A 15,655-nucleotide genomic window follows, 5' to 3' on the forward strand; every position below is an offset into this window, starting at 1 on the left:
TCCCCACCTGCCATTCTTGATGGGCAATTGGCTAGTAGATTAACTAATTATGGATATGTTGTTTGGGAAGGGTTTTAAATACAGTTGAGTCCTATACGCACCTGTAAACCGGTCAAGATTCTCTACTAAATCTGAGAATGAACTCTTATCCATAAGAGTTGCACACATCTTCTTCATTCGCTTTGTGAGCTTAGGCAGGCGATATTGAAGTGATTCTGCATGAAACATAACTCTACTCTGACACTCTTCTGAAAGCACAGTCTAAGAAAATAGAAGAAAAATAATCTGAAGGTATATGACAGAGACAGCTCCACTTAAGCCACAGCAACTTGCCGAAAAAGCCTAAAGTAACACTTCACATTTTGTTGAAACCCGAACACAGCTTTCCTATCTATTATCCATAGCATACTAACCAATTAAAAAGGAGGATAAGGGATGATTGTGTGGCCCAATCAAAGCTTTCTATTATTTCAGACCAACATTTTGGGCAGATTGCAACATAAGTATCTCAGGGCGGGGGAACACCAGCTAGGTACCACAGAGCAAGCTAGAGTGCAAAGTTACAGCACATCTGCTACTCCATGGTAAATACCTACATGTTCTTATCCTACAGTGAATGCAAGGCAGTTTATCTTGTTTTCACTGAGGAATAAAATGAATTTCTAATCAATATGCACTTCCATCAGAGCAGGGAGGAGAATAAGAATATAGAACTTATCTGGCTTGTATTTAGGGTACCAAAGGCACATACCTGGACCACCTCTGTTTTGGCAGACAAAGTTTTTCTCAATACACTGTTAAGCCTCTGGATTTGACTCTCCTTGCTCCCAAACTCTTCCTGCTTCTGCAAGCAATCTAGCTGATCTTCCTTGTTGCTCTCTACCAGGGCAGCTTGACAGGGCTCATCCAGAACAGCTTCAAACTTCTTCATGAATTTAAAGAGGGTCCTGATTACCACAGAAAGGTACAGAATTATCAAGCATTCTTCTCTCAAAATTTCCTAGCTTCAGAAAGCAGATACAGTTCTGAGATGAAGTGGTACAGATTAAACCCTAGTGAATTAAGCTCAGCACTGAACAGAATCCAGCTAGTAGGAAGTTACAAATGCAGCATGTGCAAATACAATTTATTGCACTGGATCCCAAAATGGTCCCTTTCTTCCAAACTTTCTGTGTTACCTGTGTGTCTTCTCCACAGACTGTTTTATAGCCCAGAAGCTGACATCATTCCACTTAGAAATTTTCACAAATTCCTATTTGGGAAAAGAAATGGTCATGAAATATTTCTAGAAACAGTTCAATATTTGATTTTAAAAGGAGATTACCAAAGCAGGTGCATTATGAGCAAGACATTCAGCAGCTGAGCAAGTAGTACATATTCACCGTACCTTGGCTAAGATATGGTATTTGAACTAGAAGTGATGCAGACAGAACGCAGAACTCATTCTGCAGTAAGCTTTCTGGCTAAGTAGAATTGACTAGTGCCAGACAAAAGCTGCAAGTAACCCTCTCTTTCAGCTAATTCTCACACACACAGTGGGAGTGCAAGGAAGGCTATAATAGTAACCCAGTGAAGCAATTCAGGAGGCAACATCTGTTCCACTACTCCTCTGATCACTTCAACACATTGACTAAGTAAATATTTTATTCTTACCTTAAGCTCTTTTTCTATCGGCTGACGAAGTTCAGTGATCCGGGCCTGCACGACTTCTGAGAACTGCTTATAATAATTGTACAGATTCCACAATACACTGCACAGTGCATCTGGAAGATTAGAACGATAGGATTAGAACCATGAGCAGAGATGCATCCAGTTTGCAATCATGTAACTTGGAAACAGCGATAGAAACACTCTTTGTAAAAAACAGGGCTGGGGCCAGGACAATGAATTATTTTGTTGCACTCTCAACTGGAATTTGGACAGATTGTGGAAAATACGCTAAGACTAATCCAGGCTCCGTTTATGCATTTGATGGGAAGCTACTTACCCTTTCCTTCCACCTGAGGTATTAACAAGACATGGCAGTGGAAAACCAGGAGAGCTTGAAGTCTTGTATGAAACTCCCCCAAAGTGGATCCTTCAATGAAAGCCTGAAGAGTGTTGATCAATGCTCTTAAATTCAATGGCTCACTGGTTTCTGTAGATTTCACCCAGGTGGGATTTACAAGAAGAAAAAAAAAATTTCAAATAAAATGTATTTTTTTTTTTTTACTGTAGTAACTTCCAGTGAGTGATCAGAGGTCTCACTAGTATTAAGGGCGACTGGTTCTGCTCCAAAGAATCTGCATTCTAATTTGAAAGAAGATCTAATTTGTTTGCATGCAGCAAAGAATAGGAGAGAAATGGGACAAAAAGGCAGAAATAAGATCCAGATTGCAGAGATGAACTACAAGTATGTTTTTGATAGTTTTAAATAATTCATAAATGAATGACCAGCCATTCCAAACCAACCTGTAGCCAAGCCATCATCAATCGTGTAGCCCCTTAGTATCATGGCAAGAGCGTGCACGACAGATCTGTCCCTAGTCACCGCAACCATAAGTTACTTCAGACCCCAGTTTAAAAAGATGTTGCACACCTGCGGTTGGGGGGTTGCTGACATTCTAAGTTCTTCCTGTACAGTAACTGGACATTTATTAAAGGTGTTGTAGAACAGAAAAAGTGCCTGTAGTGTAAATGCAGCATTATGATGGCTATATGCAGGCAGATGGCATACAGAGATGGAAAAATACAGAGTTAAAGCAGGGGAAAAGAATTTACACTAGGTTTGCATTACTGTTTTGTGTCCAAGCTACCCTGAAGTAAATGGAAACTAAACAAGGGTGGTTTACCCTTGAATGAAAAAACTGCTAAATTACCACAGCTAAACCTCCACTTACTACAGGATAGATCAGCCACATGAAACAGTGTGGTTTAATCTGATACACAGTATTTCTTTTCCTTTCCCTGCCTCTATCAACAACATTATCATTTTTACATACTTTAAGTAAGAAAACTACACCATATTTTATTACATACAACATGGCCTTGAATAAAAAAAAAAGCAGAATGAAGAAAAGAAGAGCTTTCCTTAAAAGCCTCTACGGGAATATAGTGTTGGAGGAGAGGGGAGAGGAAGCAGCTACCCGGTAGCTTTCCCCTGGCAGAGACTGAAGCAGCAGAAATGACTGTTACTATATTTCCTTGATTATAATATGCACTTCAATACCCAGAAGCTGAATTTTGGAAAAAAAAAGATGTATTTTATATGAGAAATGCAGTTTATAAAATATAATATATAAAATAAAATATCTGAATACAAATATGTGACCATGTAATTTATTCTGGTGCATCTCTACAAAAGAACAGGATTTAAGATCTTTGAGTACTTAACTGTGATGGAGTTGCATTACACATTTGTAACAGGACAATAGTTACCTTCTGTGTTCACCTGAATCTGCTCCTGCATATATTTCTCAATCATCTGATAGATTGAGAACCAGTGCCTTGTGGATTTTTCTGAGTGCCGCTTCATAACATTGTCAAGACTAACTGACCAGCAGCTGTAAAAAGGGGGGGGGAATCAAAAGTGAGTGTGAGAGTGTGTATCTATATATAAACAAACTTTGAAGTAGAATGGATGTATGTCATTCTTTCTCTGTCAAACTAAAGATTTTATACATGTGCACACATGCATACTCACAAATAATTACCATGCACAACTAACCACTTAGATTCATAACCTTGCCATTACAACTTAAAAGAAATAGCATTAAGTACCAGCATGGTAGCACAAATAATAGAAAAATATGTTCCATATCATGTGGAGTTTGGAAGCTGCCATGTAGAAATGAAGAGAACCTAAGCTTTGAAAACAGTAGGTTGTAATATTTAAGAAATAACAAGAGAGAATTCAAAACTCTTACTTTAACTCCAATTTACGCCACTGGATAATCAGCTGAGTGACCAAATCAAGGTGTTTCCGCAAAGATAAAGCTCGACTGGCATTGTTCTCCCAATCCTGGAAGAGATGAATTGCTCCTTATAAACTGGATGATGAGAACTTGCCGCAGGGAAAGCGTCACACATGATTCCCCCCATTATTTATACTCTGAGAATGAAGCAGGCTACATACCCCCAAGAATACATTTGTAATATAGTTATGGATTTTCACAACATGGTGTAAATTGGTTTTATTGTAGCTCTAATGCAAAAGCCACAGCCTCTTGCCACATCCAAGATTTTAAAAAAATGACCTAATAGCAACTTTAAGAAATTGCAGTAGTTTCCTTTTTCCCCCTTTTTCCTCTTACCTGTGACTTCGCAAGCAGAATCTCTAAGCCATTCAGAAACTTTGAGAGAGGACTAGAGAGTGGGAAACTACGGATTCTGTCCAACACAACAATTAACTACAAGATGAAAGACAAATAAATAAATGTTCAATCAATGACAGCTGGTCCCTGCCTTGCAATATTGAGTTCAAGTTTATCTGTATCAGTGCTGCCGTTCTTTGAAACACTTAAGAATTGTTTCCTAATTTAAAATGCACTCTTTCAGGATTTAAGACACTAATAGTTCAGTAAAAGCCAATACTGCTTCAGAAGAAAAATGCATCAAAACATGCCCTCCAAAATAAAGCTTTTAGACAGTGTTTTGCAACATAATGGAGCAACACAATCTCTCCCTCCAGGGGAGTCATGCCAATCCCTCAAAGGACAATCCCTCAAAGGAGAACAGATGGATAAGGAAAAAGATCCTCAGTGCTATTTGAAATTTATGCTGAAAAACTGCAGCCCAGATGATCAGAATGAACACTGAGACATCAGGATCTTTATAGCACAGTAAACTAATTCAAAGTGTAAAACTGAAATGGCCACATGTGGTTCTAACTGAATACTTAAATGTTATGCAAATGAATCGCATTGCTAAGAGGTAGCTAGTAAGTTACTTTAATTTACAAGGAAATTACTACTTACTCTGAAACGTACACTATTTTATAATAGGTATTTTAAGTGATTCTACTGCATATAGAGATGCATGTACTGTATATACAAAAATATACATGCATGCACACATCTGGTTTGCCCTGACCATTTCTTACAACATTCTTACCTGCACAAGTGCAGGGTGTTCAGGCCATTCTTGCAGTAACTTGTTTACTTCTTTAGCAAAATTATCAAGCACAGGCTGGCATTGTCTAACCTGCTGAATATTAGGATACTGGTAAAAATCATACGGGCCATCTTGATGTAGGACCAGATCTGAAGTGACTCCCGCAAAAAGGGTATTGTGGAGAAGCGTGCTAGCTAAAAGCTGACTTCCAAGAAGGCAATCATTCATTTCAGCACCTAAATCAAAGGGAAGACAACATATATGCTACAGAAACTTTTTATTTTTTAAGCAAATAGAATTTTGCATGTTGCAAAGTGCTCATCTTTAGTGTTACCCCAAACTTATTGCATTATATATTTGAAAGTAAAAGAAGTATAGTGTGAATGCAGAAGTAAATACTTAAATTCAAGTTTCTCATTTTGCCAGATTTTCAGATAGAAGCAGCCCTTCTAAGTACAAGCAAACAACGTTTATTCTTTAAAAACCTTGTAAACCACGTATAAAAATACAATCTTCTCATGTGAAAACTTAATCCAACTTAAGATGTTTTAAAATAAAAGCCATGCTATTTTGCAAAAAGTCTACCCCTCTCAATATAACGCAAAGTAGTCCATCATTACAATTCCATCTTAAGCTGACAATTCTTGAAGCCCCCAAACTTCTTAAGAATTCAATTCTACTTTGAAAAGTGACTTAAAACGATATCCTGGGGATTTTATGTGTTATTACTGCAATTATTTTTATATCAAATGTATCCACTTGGCAAGTAAAATGGTATGTTGCTCCCATGAATACAAGCCCTTATCATAGAATCATAGAAGTAGGGTCGGAAGGGACCCTGTAGATCTTCAAGTCCAACCCCCCTTAGATCAGGAAAAGAAAAAACGGGTTCTCTTTTTGCAGTGGATAAAGGTCCTTCAGCTGAAATTCAACCCTTCATGAAATCTGTGCAACCCCACTGCCTTCAATAGACTCACCTGATCCAGAAAATAAAGCTTTAATTCAGAAAAGGAGGTGGCCCTAGCTCACTCTTAAGTTGCACTGGGCTGCACAGAACTAAAATGTTAAATGAAAAAATATATAGTAAAAAAAAAAAAAGAAAAAAAAAAGAGGAAAATTAGTCTGGGCACATGCATGGAGACCGTCTTCTGAGTAAGAAGGTGCTATTTATAAACAACCAACTTTTCAGCACAAAACCACCCTTAATGATTCTGTTTATACTTTAATGTATACAAGAAAACATGCGCCCAAGATAAAGTATGTTTTAATCTGAAACGGCATATGACATTTTACAGTTAAAATTATGTATCTGAAATGTAATTAGCAGTCTTACCAATTAAGGGATAAAAGCGTGTCACCAAGGAAGCACCAGTCTGATAGCAGGAAAGAAATGTACTGAAATAATGCTTAGCCTGATGTGAGGGCAAGGTCTGTTGATACCAAAGAGACCTTGCAAAGTTTAGGCACAATTGCTGATGGACCATAATCACCGTCTTCATTGAACTCTGAGATATGAAAGTTATTTCAGTGGCTGCTCGGTCCTCTGACTCATCTTCAGTTTCCATTTTTTCTTCTAGACTTGGCTCAGCTATGATATCTTGAAAGTCCTGTAATCAAATTAAAGTCATAATTAATTTGTTGGCATGCTACATGTATTTGTAGTGCAGTAATCAGATGATTATCAACCTGGCTGGACCTGCTGGCATTCCTCTTCAATTTCCCAGTACATGGCGATCACAATCCTGGTCTCCCCCAGCAATGACAAGGAGTAACGGTGCAGCTGGGATCTGAGCCCAACAATTATGCCTCCTGCCATGCACACGCAGGAGGCATGTTTGTTGGGATTGGGGATCAGATTCCATTGGACCATTAAATGAATGTGCATCAAGGGGCCTTAATGTTCTCACTACATTGAAAAATTATTAGAGCAGCAACCCCCAATTTGAGCAACTCTGTTCCAGAAGGTTGAGGATACAAACTAGTAGATCATCCGTCTTGGATCTTGACCTGAACAATAGGGAAGAACTGGTGGTAGACATGAAGGTGATGCAAAACTGGGGAGGAAGCTATCACAATATGATAGAATTCCAGATCCTGATTGGGGGAAAGCATAAGATCAGCAGAATTAAGACACTAGATTTCAAAAAGGCAGATTTCAACTGATTCAAGGAGTTAATAGGCATGGCGTCATGGAAAGACAGATTAAAAGATAAAGAGTCTAGGAGGACTGAAAGCTTCTAAAGGACACAGTTCTAGAAACCCAGCAAGAAAGTGTTCTGACATGATGGAAGCGGCACAAGAACACAATGAGCTTGTACGATGCCTCAAATAAAAAAAAAAAGCATATAAGCAATGGAAAGATGGGTAGGTCACCAAGGAAGTTACTACAAAACTGCAAGATCCTGCAGACACAAAATCAGAAAAACAAAGGTTAAAAAAAGCTGTACCTGGAGAGGGAGGTTAAAGACAATAAGAAGAGGTTCTGTAAGTATGTTGGCCAGAAAAGAAAGACCAAGGAAGCTGTGGGTCCACTGTTAAATAGACAGGGGGAAGTCTTAACAGAAGATGCAAAGAAAGCAGAACTATTCAACAGCTATTTTGCTTCAGTCTTCATAAAAAAAAAAGCTGTAACCAGACAGCTAATAAGGATTATTTGGATAAGGAAGGAGACAATCTGAGAAATGAGATAAAAAAAACAGTCTGAAGGCTTTTGATCAGTTCAAATGAATTCAAGTCAGCAGGGCATGATGAACTTCAATCCCAGGTTACTGAAGTAACTGGCAGAAGAGAGATCTCAGAGCCATTGGCAATAACATTTATGAAATTGTGGGAGTCGGGTGAGATGCCATACAACTGGAAAAGGGCCAACCTAGTGACCCCCCTTAAAAAAAAAAAAAGGAGCTGGGGAACTACAGACTAGTTAGCCTCCCTCATCTTGGGTGCACGAATGGAATGCTGCCGTCTGCCAATCTGCTCAAGAAGCTTCCAATTCCAGCATCCAAATCATTAACAAACATGTTGACAGTGTATCCGAACTGCAGCAAGGCCTCTGACAAGGCCCACATGACTTTCTCATAAACAAATTGGAGAAATGTGGGCTAGACAAAACTACTATAAGGTGGATAAGACAACTGGCTCAATAGCTGCAAGCAAAGGGTAATTATAAATGGCTCCATGTCAAAAAGGAGGGAGGTTTTAAGTGAAGCCCCATAGGGGTCTGTTCTAGGCTCAGTGCTAGTCAGGGGTTTGGATGCTGGAACTGAGAGCTTGCGTAAATCTGCAGATGACAAAAAACAGGAAGGACTGTAGATATGGACAACAGGAGTCCAATTCAGAAGGATGTTAACAGATTGGAAAGCTGGGCTGGAACAGTGAGGCAATGGAACAGACTGCCTAGGGAAGCTGTGAAATCTGTCAATGGATGTGTTCCAGTTAGTTGGACAGGCACTGGTCACAGATGATGTAGGAGTAGCTATGCCTATGCTCTACTATAGGCATTTCCTGTGCTTCTGGGCTTTGCTGGTTGCCACATGAGACTGGGAAGGAATTTTTTTGCTACTTGTGTTGTGGGGGAAGATGGTTTTTCCATTCTCAGAAATGCAGGGCGTTGGTTACAGCCAAGGTATTTTGACTGGGGTGTGCCACTGCTCCTAAAACTTGAGAGGTTCCTGGCTATGCAGTCTTGCCCCTCCGCTCAGGGTCAGACTGACTGCCTTACTTGGGCTCAGGAAGGAATGTCTACCCTGGTATAGACTGGGGGGTTTTGCCTTCTGTGTAACACAGGGCTTGGCCCTCTTCTTTAGGTCACTCAATAGTATTTTAACCACCTTAAAGCAGCAGGATATTTGACACTGTGGCCCCCTCCTTTACCTCTGGCAGGTTAGGGTGTTATATCTTGTGACCACAGTTGGGCTAATAGGTTAGACAATAGATTCATATAGGATGGATAGGGATGATCCTCTCTTAGGCAGGATGTTGAACTAGATCGAGGCAGGCAATTATTTTGGGCGGTGGGCTGCTTACTGAGTTTTGGCAAGCTGTCAAGGGCTGCATGGGTAGCCCTGCCCCTTGACAAGTGCCCCACCTCTTGGTCGCCATTTTGGGACTGGAAGTCCCACATCCTAACCCCTGACCTTTGCCACCCGAAGTCCCTCCCTTTGCCCCAGGAAGTACTCCTTTCAGCAAGGGGTTTTGCCATCTCGTAAGAAAAATACCAAATTATAGTCTAAAAAGCAAACATCTACAGCATTCATTAATTTGATTTCAAAATATATATTTTTGCCCTGATTTACATGCATTTGTGTAGTGTACACATAGGTGATTCCACAAGAGCTTAAAATGAAGTCTTACTCTTGTATATCGTGGGGGGGTGTATAGATTTGTGGGGGGCTGTGGGTGTATGGGTGGGTATGGGGTTTGTGGGAGGATGTGTATGGGGGGGAAGGTGGCTGAAGTGTATGACGGGGTGTGGGGGGGTCTCTGTGTATGGCAGTGTGAGAGGGGGGTGTGGGTACATGTGTATGGTGGGGCATGCATGTGGGACTCACCCTATGAACACACAGTCCCTGCCTGCACACACACACTTTGCCCACCCCTGGACTAAATGACCTCTGGAGGTCCCTTCTAGCCTTATGTCTCTGTGAGTCTATGACTTATGGTCTGTGAGACCCTGCAATATTGCTCATAGCCACAGGCAATTAAAAGTTAAAATGCGGTTGATCAAGAGAGCAGGATATGACACTGCCTATAGCCCTGGACTTTCTCAGTATTGCTCTTCATAGACCAGTGAAGTTTAGGGTCCACTGGCTTTGAATTTATTGATGTGAACTACAGGACAGTAGAAATCTAAACGTAAGCACCTACAAATAAACAAAACCTTTTAAAAATATTACATGTAGAACAGTGCTTTTCAATTGGTACGCCATGAGAACTGAATGCAAATAAACTGAATCTGATTCGGATCTGTTCCTCGTCCCACATCAAGGTCCCAGGAAGGATCTGAATTGGATTCAGTTCATTGGGACTCAGCTCCTTTGAATTCACTCCTTGTTGTGTGGTGAGGCCTGGGAAAGAATCCAAAGGAGCCAAATCCAGGTCTGTGAGTCCAATTCAGATCCTTCATGTGCCCTGGACACGGAGAGAACCCAAAGAAAAGGGATCAGACTTGGGCTGTGCAGGAGCAGGGGCAGAGAAGCACAGCTCTGTGGCAAGTCTCTGTCCATGTGAATGCACTGGGAGGCGGGCCTGGTACTGGTGGGAATCACTTCAGGAGGGTGAAGGAGCCACTTCCAGGCCTGGCACCAATGAGATGCCAGGTGCTGAGGGGCCATGGCATGCAGGGTAGGCCTAGGGCAAGTGAAGGCCTTGCTGGCTCTGTACAGTGCAGTGCACCCACCCCCAAGGACCCTTACAGAGGCACCATGTTATGCTCTAAGGCCAGAGGCACTGGGTGCTGGCTGCTAGGGGTGGGGACTGGACTGAGCTGTGCCAGTGCTCCTGCTGGGACCACCCCCACAGGGTCCTGGCTGGAGGGTCCTGCCCCTGCGTTCAGGCTTAGACTGACACTGCACTGGGGGCAGGAAGGGATTTTACAACCTGCTCAGATTGGTGTAGATTGGATTGGGGGGGGGGGGGGTTGTTACCTTCCTCTGCAGTGAGGCACTGACTCTACCTGGGGTCTCTTGAGCATAAATTCACCACCTCTGCAGTAGCAGGACACTGCCTGCCACAGTCCCCCTGCTTTACAGGCATGCTGTTGTGTCGTAGTTTCATAGTTCGTAGGGTCGGAAGGAACCTGAGCAGATCACCAAGTCTGACCCCCTGCCATGGGCAGGGAAGAATGCAGGGGTCAAATGACCCCAGCAAGGCATCTATCTAGCCTCCTTTTAAAGACCCCCAAGGTAAAGCGAGCACCACTTCCCTTGGAAGTTGGTTCCAGATCCTAGCCGCCCTGACTGAGAAGTAGCGCCTCCTGATATCTAGCCTGAATCTACTCTCTGTCAACTTACTGCCATTATTCCTTGTTACTCCCAGTAGTGCTCGGGGGAACAGGGACTCTCCCATTGCCTGCTGGTTTCCCTTGGCCAGTTTATAGACAGCCACAAGACCCCCTCTCAGCCTTCTCTTGTGGAGGCTGAACAGGTTCAGGTCTCGTAGCCTCTCCTCATAGGGCCTGCCCTGCTGCCCTTTGATCACGCAAGTGGCCTTCCTCTGGACGCTCTCAATGTTGTCCACATCCCTCCTGAAGTGCGGTGCCCAGAACTGGATGCAGTACTGCAACTGCAACCTGACCAATGTCATATAGACGGGGAGGATCACCTCCTTAGACCTGCTCGTGATGCATCTGTGGATGCATGACAAGGTGTGGTTAGCCTTCCTGACTGCGTCCCCACATTGGAGGCCCACGTTCATCTTGGAGTCTGTAATGACTCCAAGATTCTTTTCTGTGTCAGAGAGACAGCAGAGTTTCTGGACACAGGGTTTGTCTCGGATGGTTTGCACAGGGCTGATCCTCCTGCAGACAGGGCTTGGGGTAGGTCCCTGACAGACCCTTGGGTCAAGGATCCTATGATTTTATGCCAAGCTGCTTGTCTCCTGGGCAGGTAAAAGAGGGGTGTCCTCGCTGGGAGGAAGGTGTGGCACCAGTGGCTTGTATGCAGGGCATGAAAACATCCCACTAACACTGGGATCTAGCACTGGCAAAGACCGTCTATGTCCCAGACTCCCTGCCCACCCTCATGCTAGCGATGGTATGCCACATCTGAAAATCTGTAACAGGTGCACTGCAGAAAATTATTATTAACGTAAGTGTGGCTTGGGCTGGAAAAGGTTGGTAAACACTGACGTAGAACACTCATTGTCTCAAAATCCTTCCTACGTTCTCTTCTTGATAACAGCAGAAACTAACAAATGTAACATTTTATAAAACTGGCTTTTTAAAATATATTGTTTTGGATCTCCCCAGAAAGTTACTTTTACCTTTTCATGTAGTGGAAACCTCCTCCTAAATTCTCTTTCCTCCTCCTCCTCCTCACTCTGACCTGTTCCATAGCTCTTGCTCCTGTATCTGTATAAACTGTTTTCCAGTGCCTCCTGCTCCTGGGCACGACGCTCCTGTTCATCCCATTCATTTATAATGGCCTGAAAAATCAACAAACAGAGAGGCATTATGTGAAATCAGCACACACTCCTTGCCTCGGCACTAAGGCAGCATCTTTTTTTTCCCCCTTCAGGGCATAGTGTACTTACTGTAGTTACTCAGATCTAAGACAAGGTGCTGTGTGCTCCTCCCACCAGCATGTGGTGGGGAGCCTTGTCTTGGATTTGAGGGCAGAGCACAGGGCAGGTGGCAGCTCAGCTCCAGCTTCAACCCCAGGCTCAGGACTCAAGCCAGAGCTGAACCCTGCCTGCCCCTGGGCTGGCTAATTTTGCTGGAAGGGGTGGGGGTGGGGCTTGAAGGGTGACCAGGGGGAGGGCAGGGAGGCTCAGCTCTGGCATGGTTTACATAGGCAAGGGCAGGCACAGCTACAGAGGGCAAGCATGAAGAGGCAGGCATCAGCAAGAGTTCCCTATATATGAATTACTGAAATTACACTTTATTTTCGGTCATAAACTTTCAATTAAGAGACTTTACCTGGCACAGATGCCTAAAAAGCTGCAGAGACTTCTGGTCCAGTTCTCCCTTAGACAATGCATGGCAGCGAAGATACAATAATGCATTCACTAGCAGTTCTTCCAGAGTTGGACACAGCCTCTGCATGCTCTCAGGCTCTCCTTCAGAGTGTTTCAGGGAAAACTTAAGGCCATGAAGAACCTCCACAGAGTTCACTGAGCATAAAGTTTCTGCATGTGAAAGGTAAGTGGGGAAGCTGGGGCCCACAGAAGGAAATGTCAATAATGAGGTGACAAGGCTGTCAAAGCTGGCTGGGTGGACAAAACTGTTGAGTGCTGCATAAACTTCAGAAGCCACCAGTCTCATGCCATGCTGCATCTGTAAAATGGCAGCCTGCAGTGGGCTGACAGCATCAGGGTACAAAGCATATTCATCCGCCAAATGTCTCCTAAATTTATGGTGTGATTGCTGCCAAGAAGCTTCTTCATTTAGCAGGTTTTGGCCTGCCTGGAGCAACTTGGGCCTTTCTCCACGGAGAAACTGTAGAAGGCGGGCTAGGAGTTCTTGGACTGCAGAAATCTGGGCAATGCTTGCTATATATTGGTGAACCTCCTGGTACAAGCAGTCATACGGAGGGACTGGGGGCCTGTAGGCTTGCTTTCTGGAAAGAATGCTTACTTGTTCCTTCAACTTTTGTATTCTTTCTTGCAACAGTCTATCAGAAAATAAACACATTGATGAAATTTAGAAACATGTTACAAACAGGAATAAGATTATAGTAAATGTACTGTCCATATGCTGGTATTTCATAAGGCCACATCTGTACAGACTCCCTATCAAACCCAGGACCACTGCTTGAGAAAACAAATCTCACCCAATTTTGCTCAAGCTTGGTAATTAAGCAGCCTATATGGCTCTGTGTGGTCTCAAGTAGGCTCAACAGCACAACACTCAGGCTGAGAATCTCAGAGGGCTACTGAGAAACACACTCAGTACTGGTTTAAGCCAAGGTGCCAGGCCTGGATATATGGACAGCAAGAGTGAGTGGGCAGAACTTGTACCCTAGAGGCATTCCTTGGCTCAGCAGGGAAGCTGCAGAGATATTGCCTAACTTATTTTTCTGAAATCTAGCAATGAGGGTTGAAAATGACAGACCTCACACACGGGCACCATTTTTCTTCCTCTCCTTCTCTCAAACTTCAGTCACAATTTGGTACCAATTACCAAAAAGACAGTCAAATACAAAAAGTATTAAGAACTTTTATACAAGTATAACTGCACTTACACTTGGGTGGGGCTCTACTGTTTATATTATACCAGTACTGTTAAAATGATACAGCTTATAAAAACAAATGGTCCTTCACATCTGCTACCACCTCAAGCCTTCATGGTCCACAAAAAGCATGTATACCTCCCTTTATGTAAGAACTGACCATACAAAACAAAATTAATTCTAAAAAGCACTGAAAACACTGTAATGTAATAGAAGAAACAGGTACAGGTGGTAACACTGAATAAGTATCATAGGCTTCTCCCAAACTACAATAAAAGAGGTAAGTGCCTCCAAGTTACCCAAGATGAGGATGAACGTATTTGCCAATTGCTTCATCTTCAATACTTTTTCCTGTATGTAACTGGGACGACAGATTACGTGTCCTCCATTCGCACTGTAGACGTTTTAACTAATAAAGAACATATTAAACCAGTTAAATGAAAAACAAGTACACCTTCTGGATAATTAGCAAGTTGTGGATGAATAATCTGATAATGAAACTGTGTGTGGGGGGGGGACTTTTTGGCAGATGTGCCGCAAATTAGCCCTCAAACCTCCCTGAGCAACACTCCAATCCCCTTCACATGTGTGAAATGCTGCTCTGCTCCCTGCCTGATTGGCTGCTCAGCTTTGTGCTTCTCGCCCCTCTCTGCTGCTTTATTGTCTGGCCCTTCCTTGGTCTACTGTGCGCCACAGGCAGAGGGTACTTGTGCCAGCCCTGCTCTAACAGAAATCTCATGATTTCACAAGATTTATCTGTGTCTAATTAAAAGGGTTGGAGCTTTGCTGGAGTGTTCCTCTTAGACCTGAATGCAGTACAATGTCCAAAATCTTGTCAATCAGGTGTTCCAACTATGCAGTTGATCCAGTAAAAGATATAACTAAAAATTCTGGCCTTCCCTCATTAAGAAGAAATTCCACAAACATTGTGTTACAAAGCCCCTGGTCAGCAAGAGGGACACCAACTCCATGCTTACCTCATCTTTGGCATACTTGAGTTTGCATTCTCTTTTCACTGCAGGATCAAACCTAGTTTGTGGAAGCCACATCTGGATCTGTAGCAAACCCATATTCACCCAGAGGCAACCTCGCTGAGCTGTCTCTGATAGGTCCTGAATCCCTTCTTCTCCAAAGAACTGCTGTAAGCAGGTTAGTAAGAGAAATAGGGTATCTTTTGGCAATAATTCCTGTCCACTGATGTCCTTAAGTACTTTGAGAATGTACTCAAAAGCCACAGGGTCCATGGAGGGGAGTTTATTACAGCATTGTGAATATTCCTCTTGCAGATCTATGGGAATCAAATCTTTCAGAGCGAAGAGCTGTCTGCACAACATTATACCCTGCAATCTGAAATCTGTATGCCTAAAGGGATAAGAATAAAAAGATTAACTATCTTGTGGTATAAGATTCTGCAGTGTTGCTGGTTTAGATAATATGCATATAGAGGAAAATTCAGTAATACCTAAATTCTGCCACAGAAGAAACAGCCATATTGGTCCACAGAGCTGTGCTGATTTCACAAAGCTGTTGTGCCCTCTCCTTCCATTCTCCCAGTGTTACATGGGATGATGAAAGAACAGGGAGACCACTTGCATCCCACCGGCTTGTTTTGCTGCTGCTAGTTAGAATTTCAAAGAGGCACTTTGAGAAAACAGCTCGGTTCAAAATACCTGGGCCCT

General features: G+C 42.7%; 1 protein-coding gene across 4 annotated transcripts in view; it reads right to left on the reverse strand.

Moving 5' to 3' along the window:
* MDN1 (midasin AAA ATPase 1) overlaps positions 1-15,655 on the reverse strand; it is a 150,606-nt gene that overhangs the window by 33,649 nt on the left and 101,302 nt on the right. For all 4 annotated transcript variants that reach the window (XM_019537753.1, XM_019537752.1, XM_019537755.1 and 1 more), the window contains exons 60-74: positions 15,439-15,653; positions 14,954-15,338; positions 14,276-14,385; positions 12,725-13,418; positions 12,070-12,231; positions 6,425-6,698; positions 5,092-5,327; positions 4,293-4,388; positions 3,906-4,000; positions 3,418-3,542; positions 1,988-2,137; positions 1,654-1,763; positions 1,179-1,252; positions 752-947; positions 102-261 (exon numbers count right to left, since the gene is read on the reverse strand). In XM_019537753.1, coding sequence (XP_019393298.1) covers positions 102-261; positions 752-947; positions 1,179-1,252; positions 1,654-1,763; positions 1,988-2,137; positions 3,418-3,542; positions 3,906-4,000; positions 4,293-4,388; positions 5,092-5,327; positions 6,425-6,698; positions 12,070-12,231; positions 12,725-13,418; positions 14,276-14,385; positions 14,954-15,338; positions 15,439-15,653 — 3,082 coding nt within the window. The remainder of the gene's footprint in view (positions 1-101; positions 262-751; positions 948-1,178; positions 1,253-1,653; positions 1,764-1,987; positions 2,138-3,417; positions 3,543-3,905; positions 4,001-4,292; positions 4,389-5,091; positions 5,328-6,424; positions 6,699-12,069; positions 12,232-12,724; positions 13,419-14,275; positions 14,386-14,953; positions 15,339-15,438; positions 15,654-15,655) is intronic.

This window comes from Crocodylus porosus, unplaced genomic scaffold (genome assembly GCF_001723895.1).
Source record: "Crocodylus porosus isolate Cpor-Errol unplaced genomic scaffold, CroPor_comp1, whole genome shotgun sequence".
Taxonomy (NCBI): Eukaryota; Metazoa; Chordata; order Crocodylia; family Crocodylidae; genus Crocodylus; species Crocodylus porosus.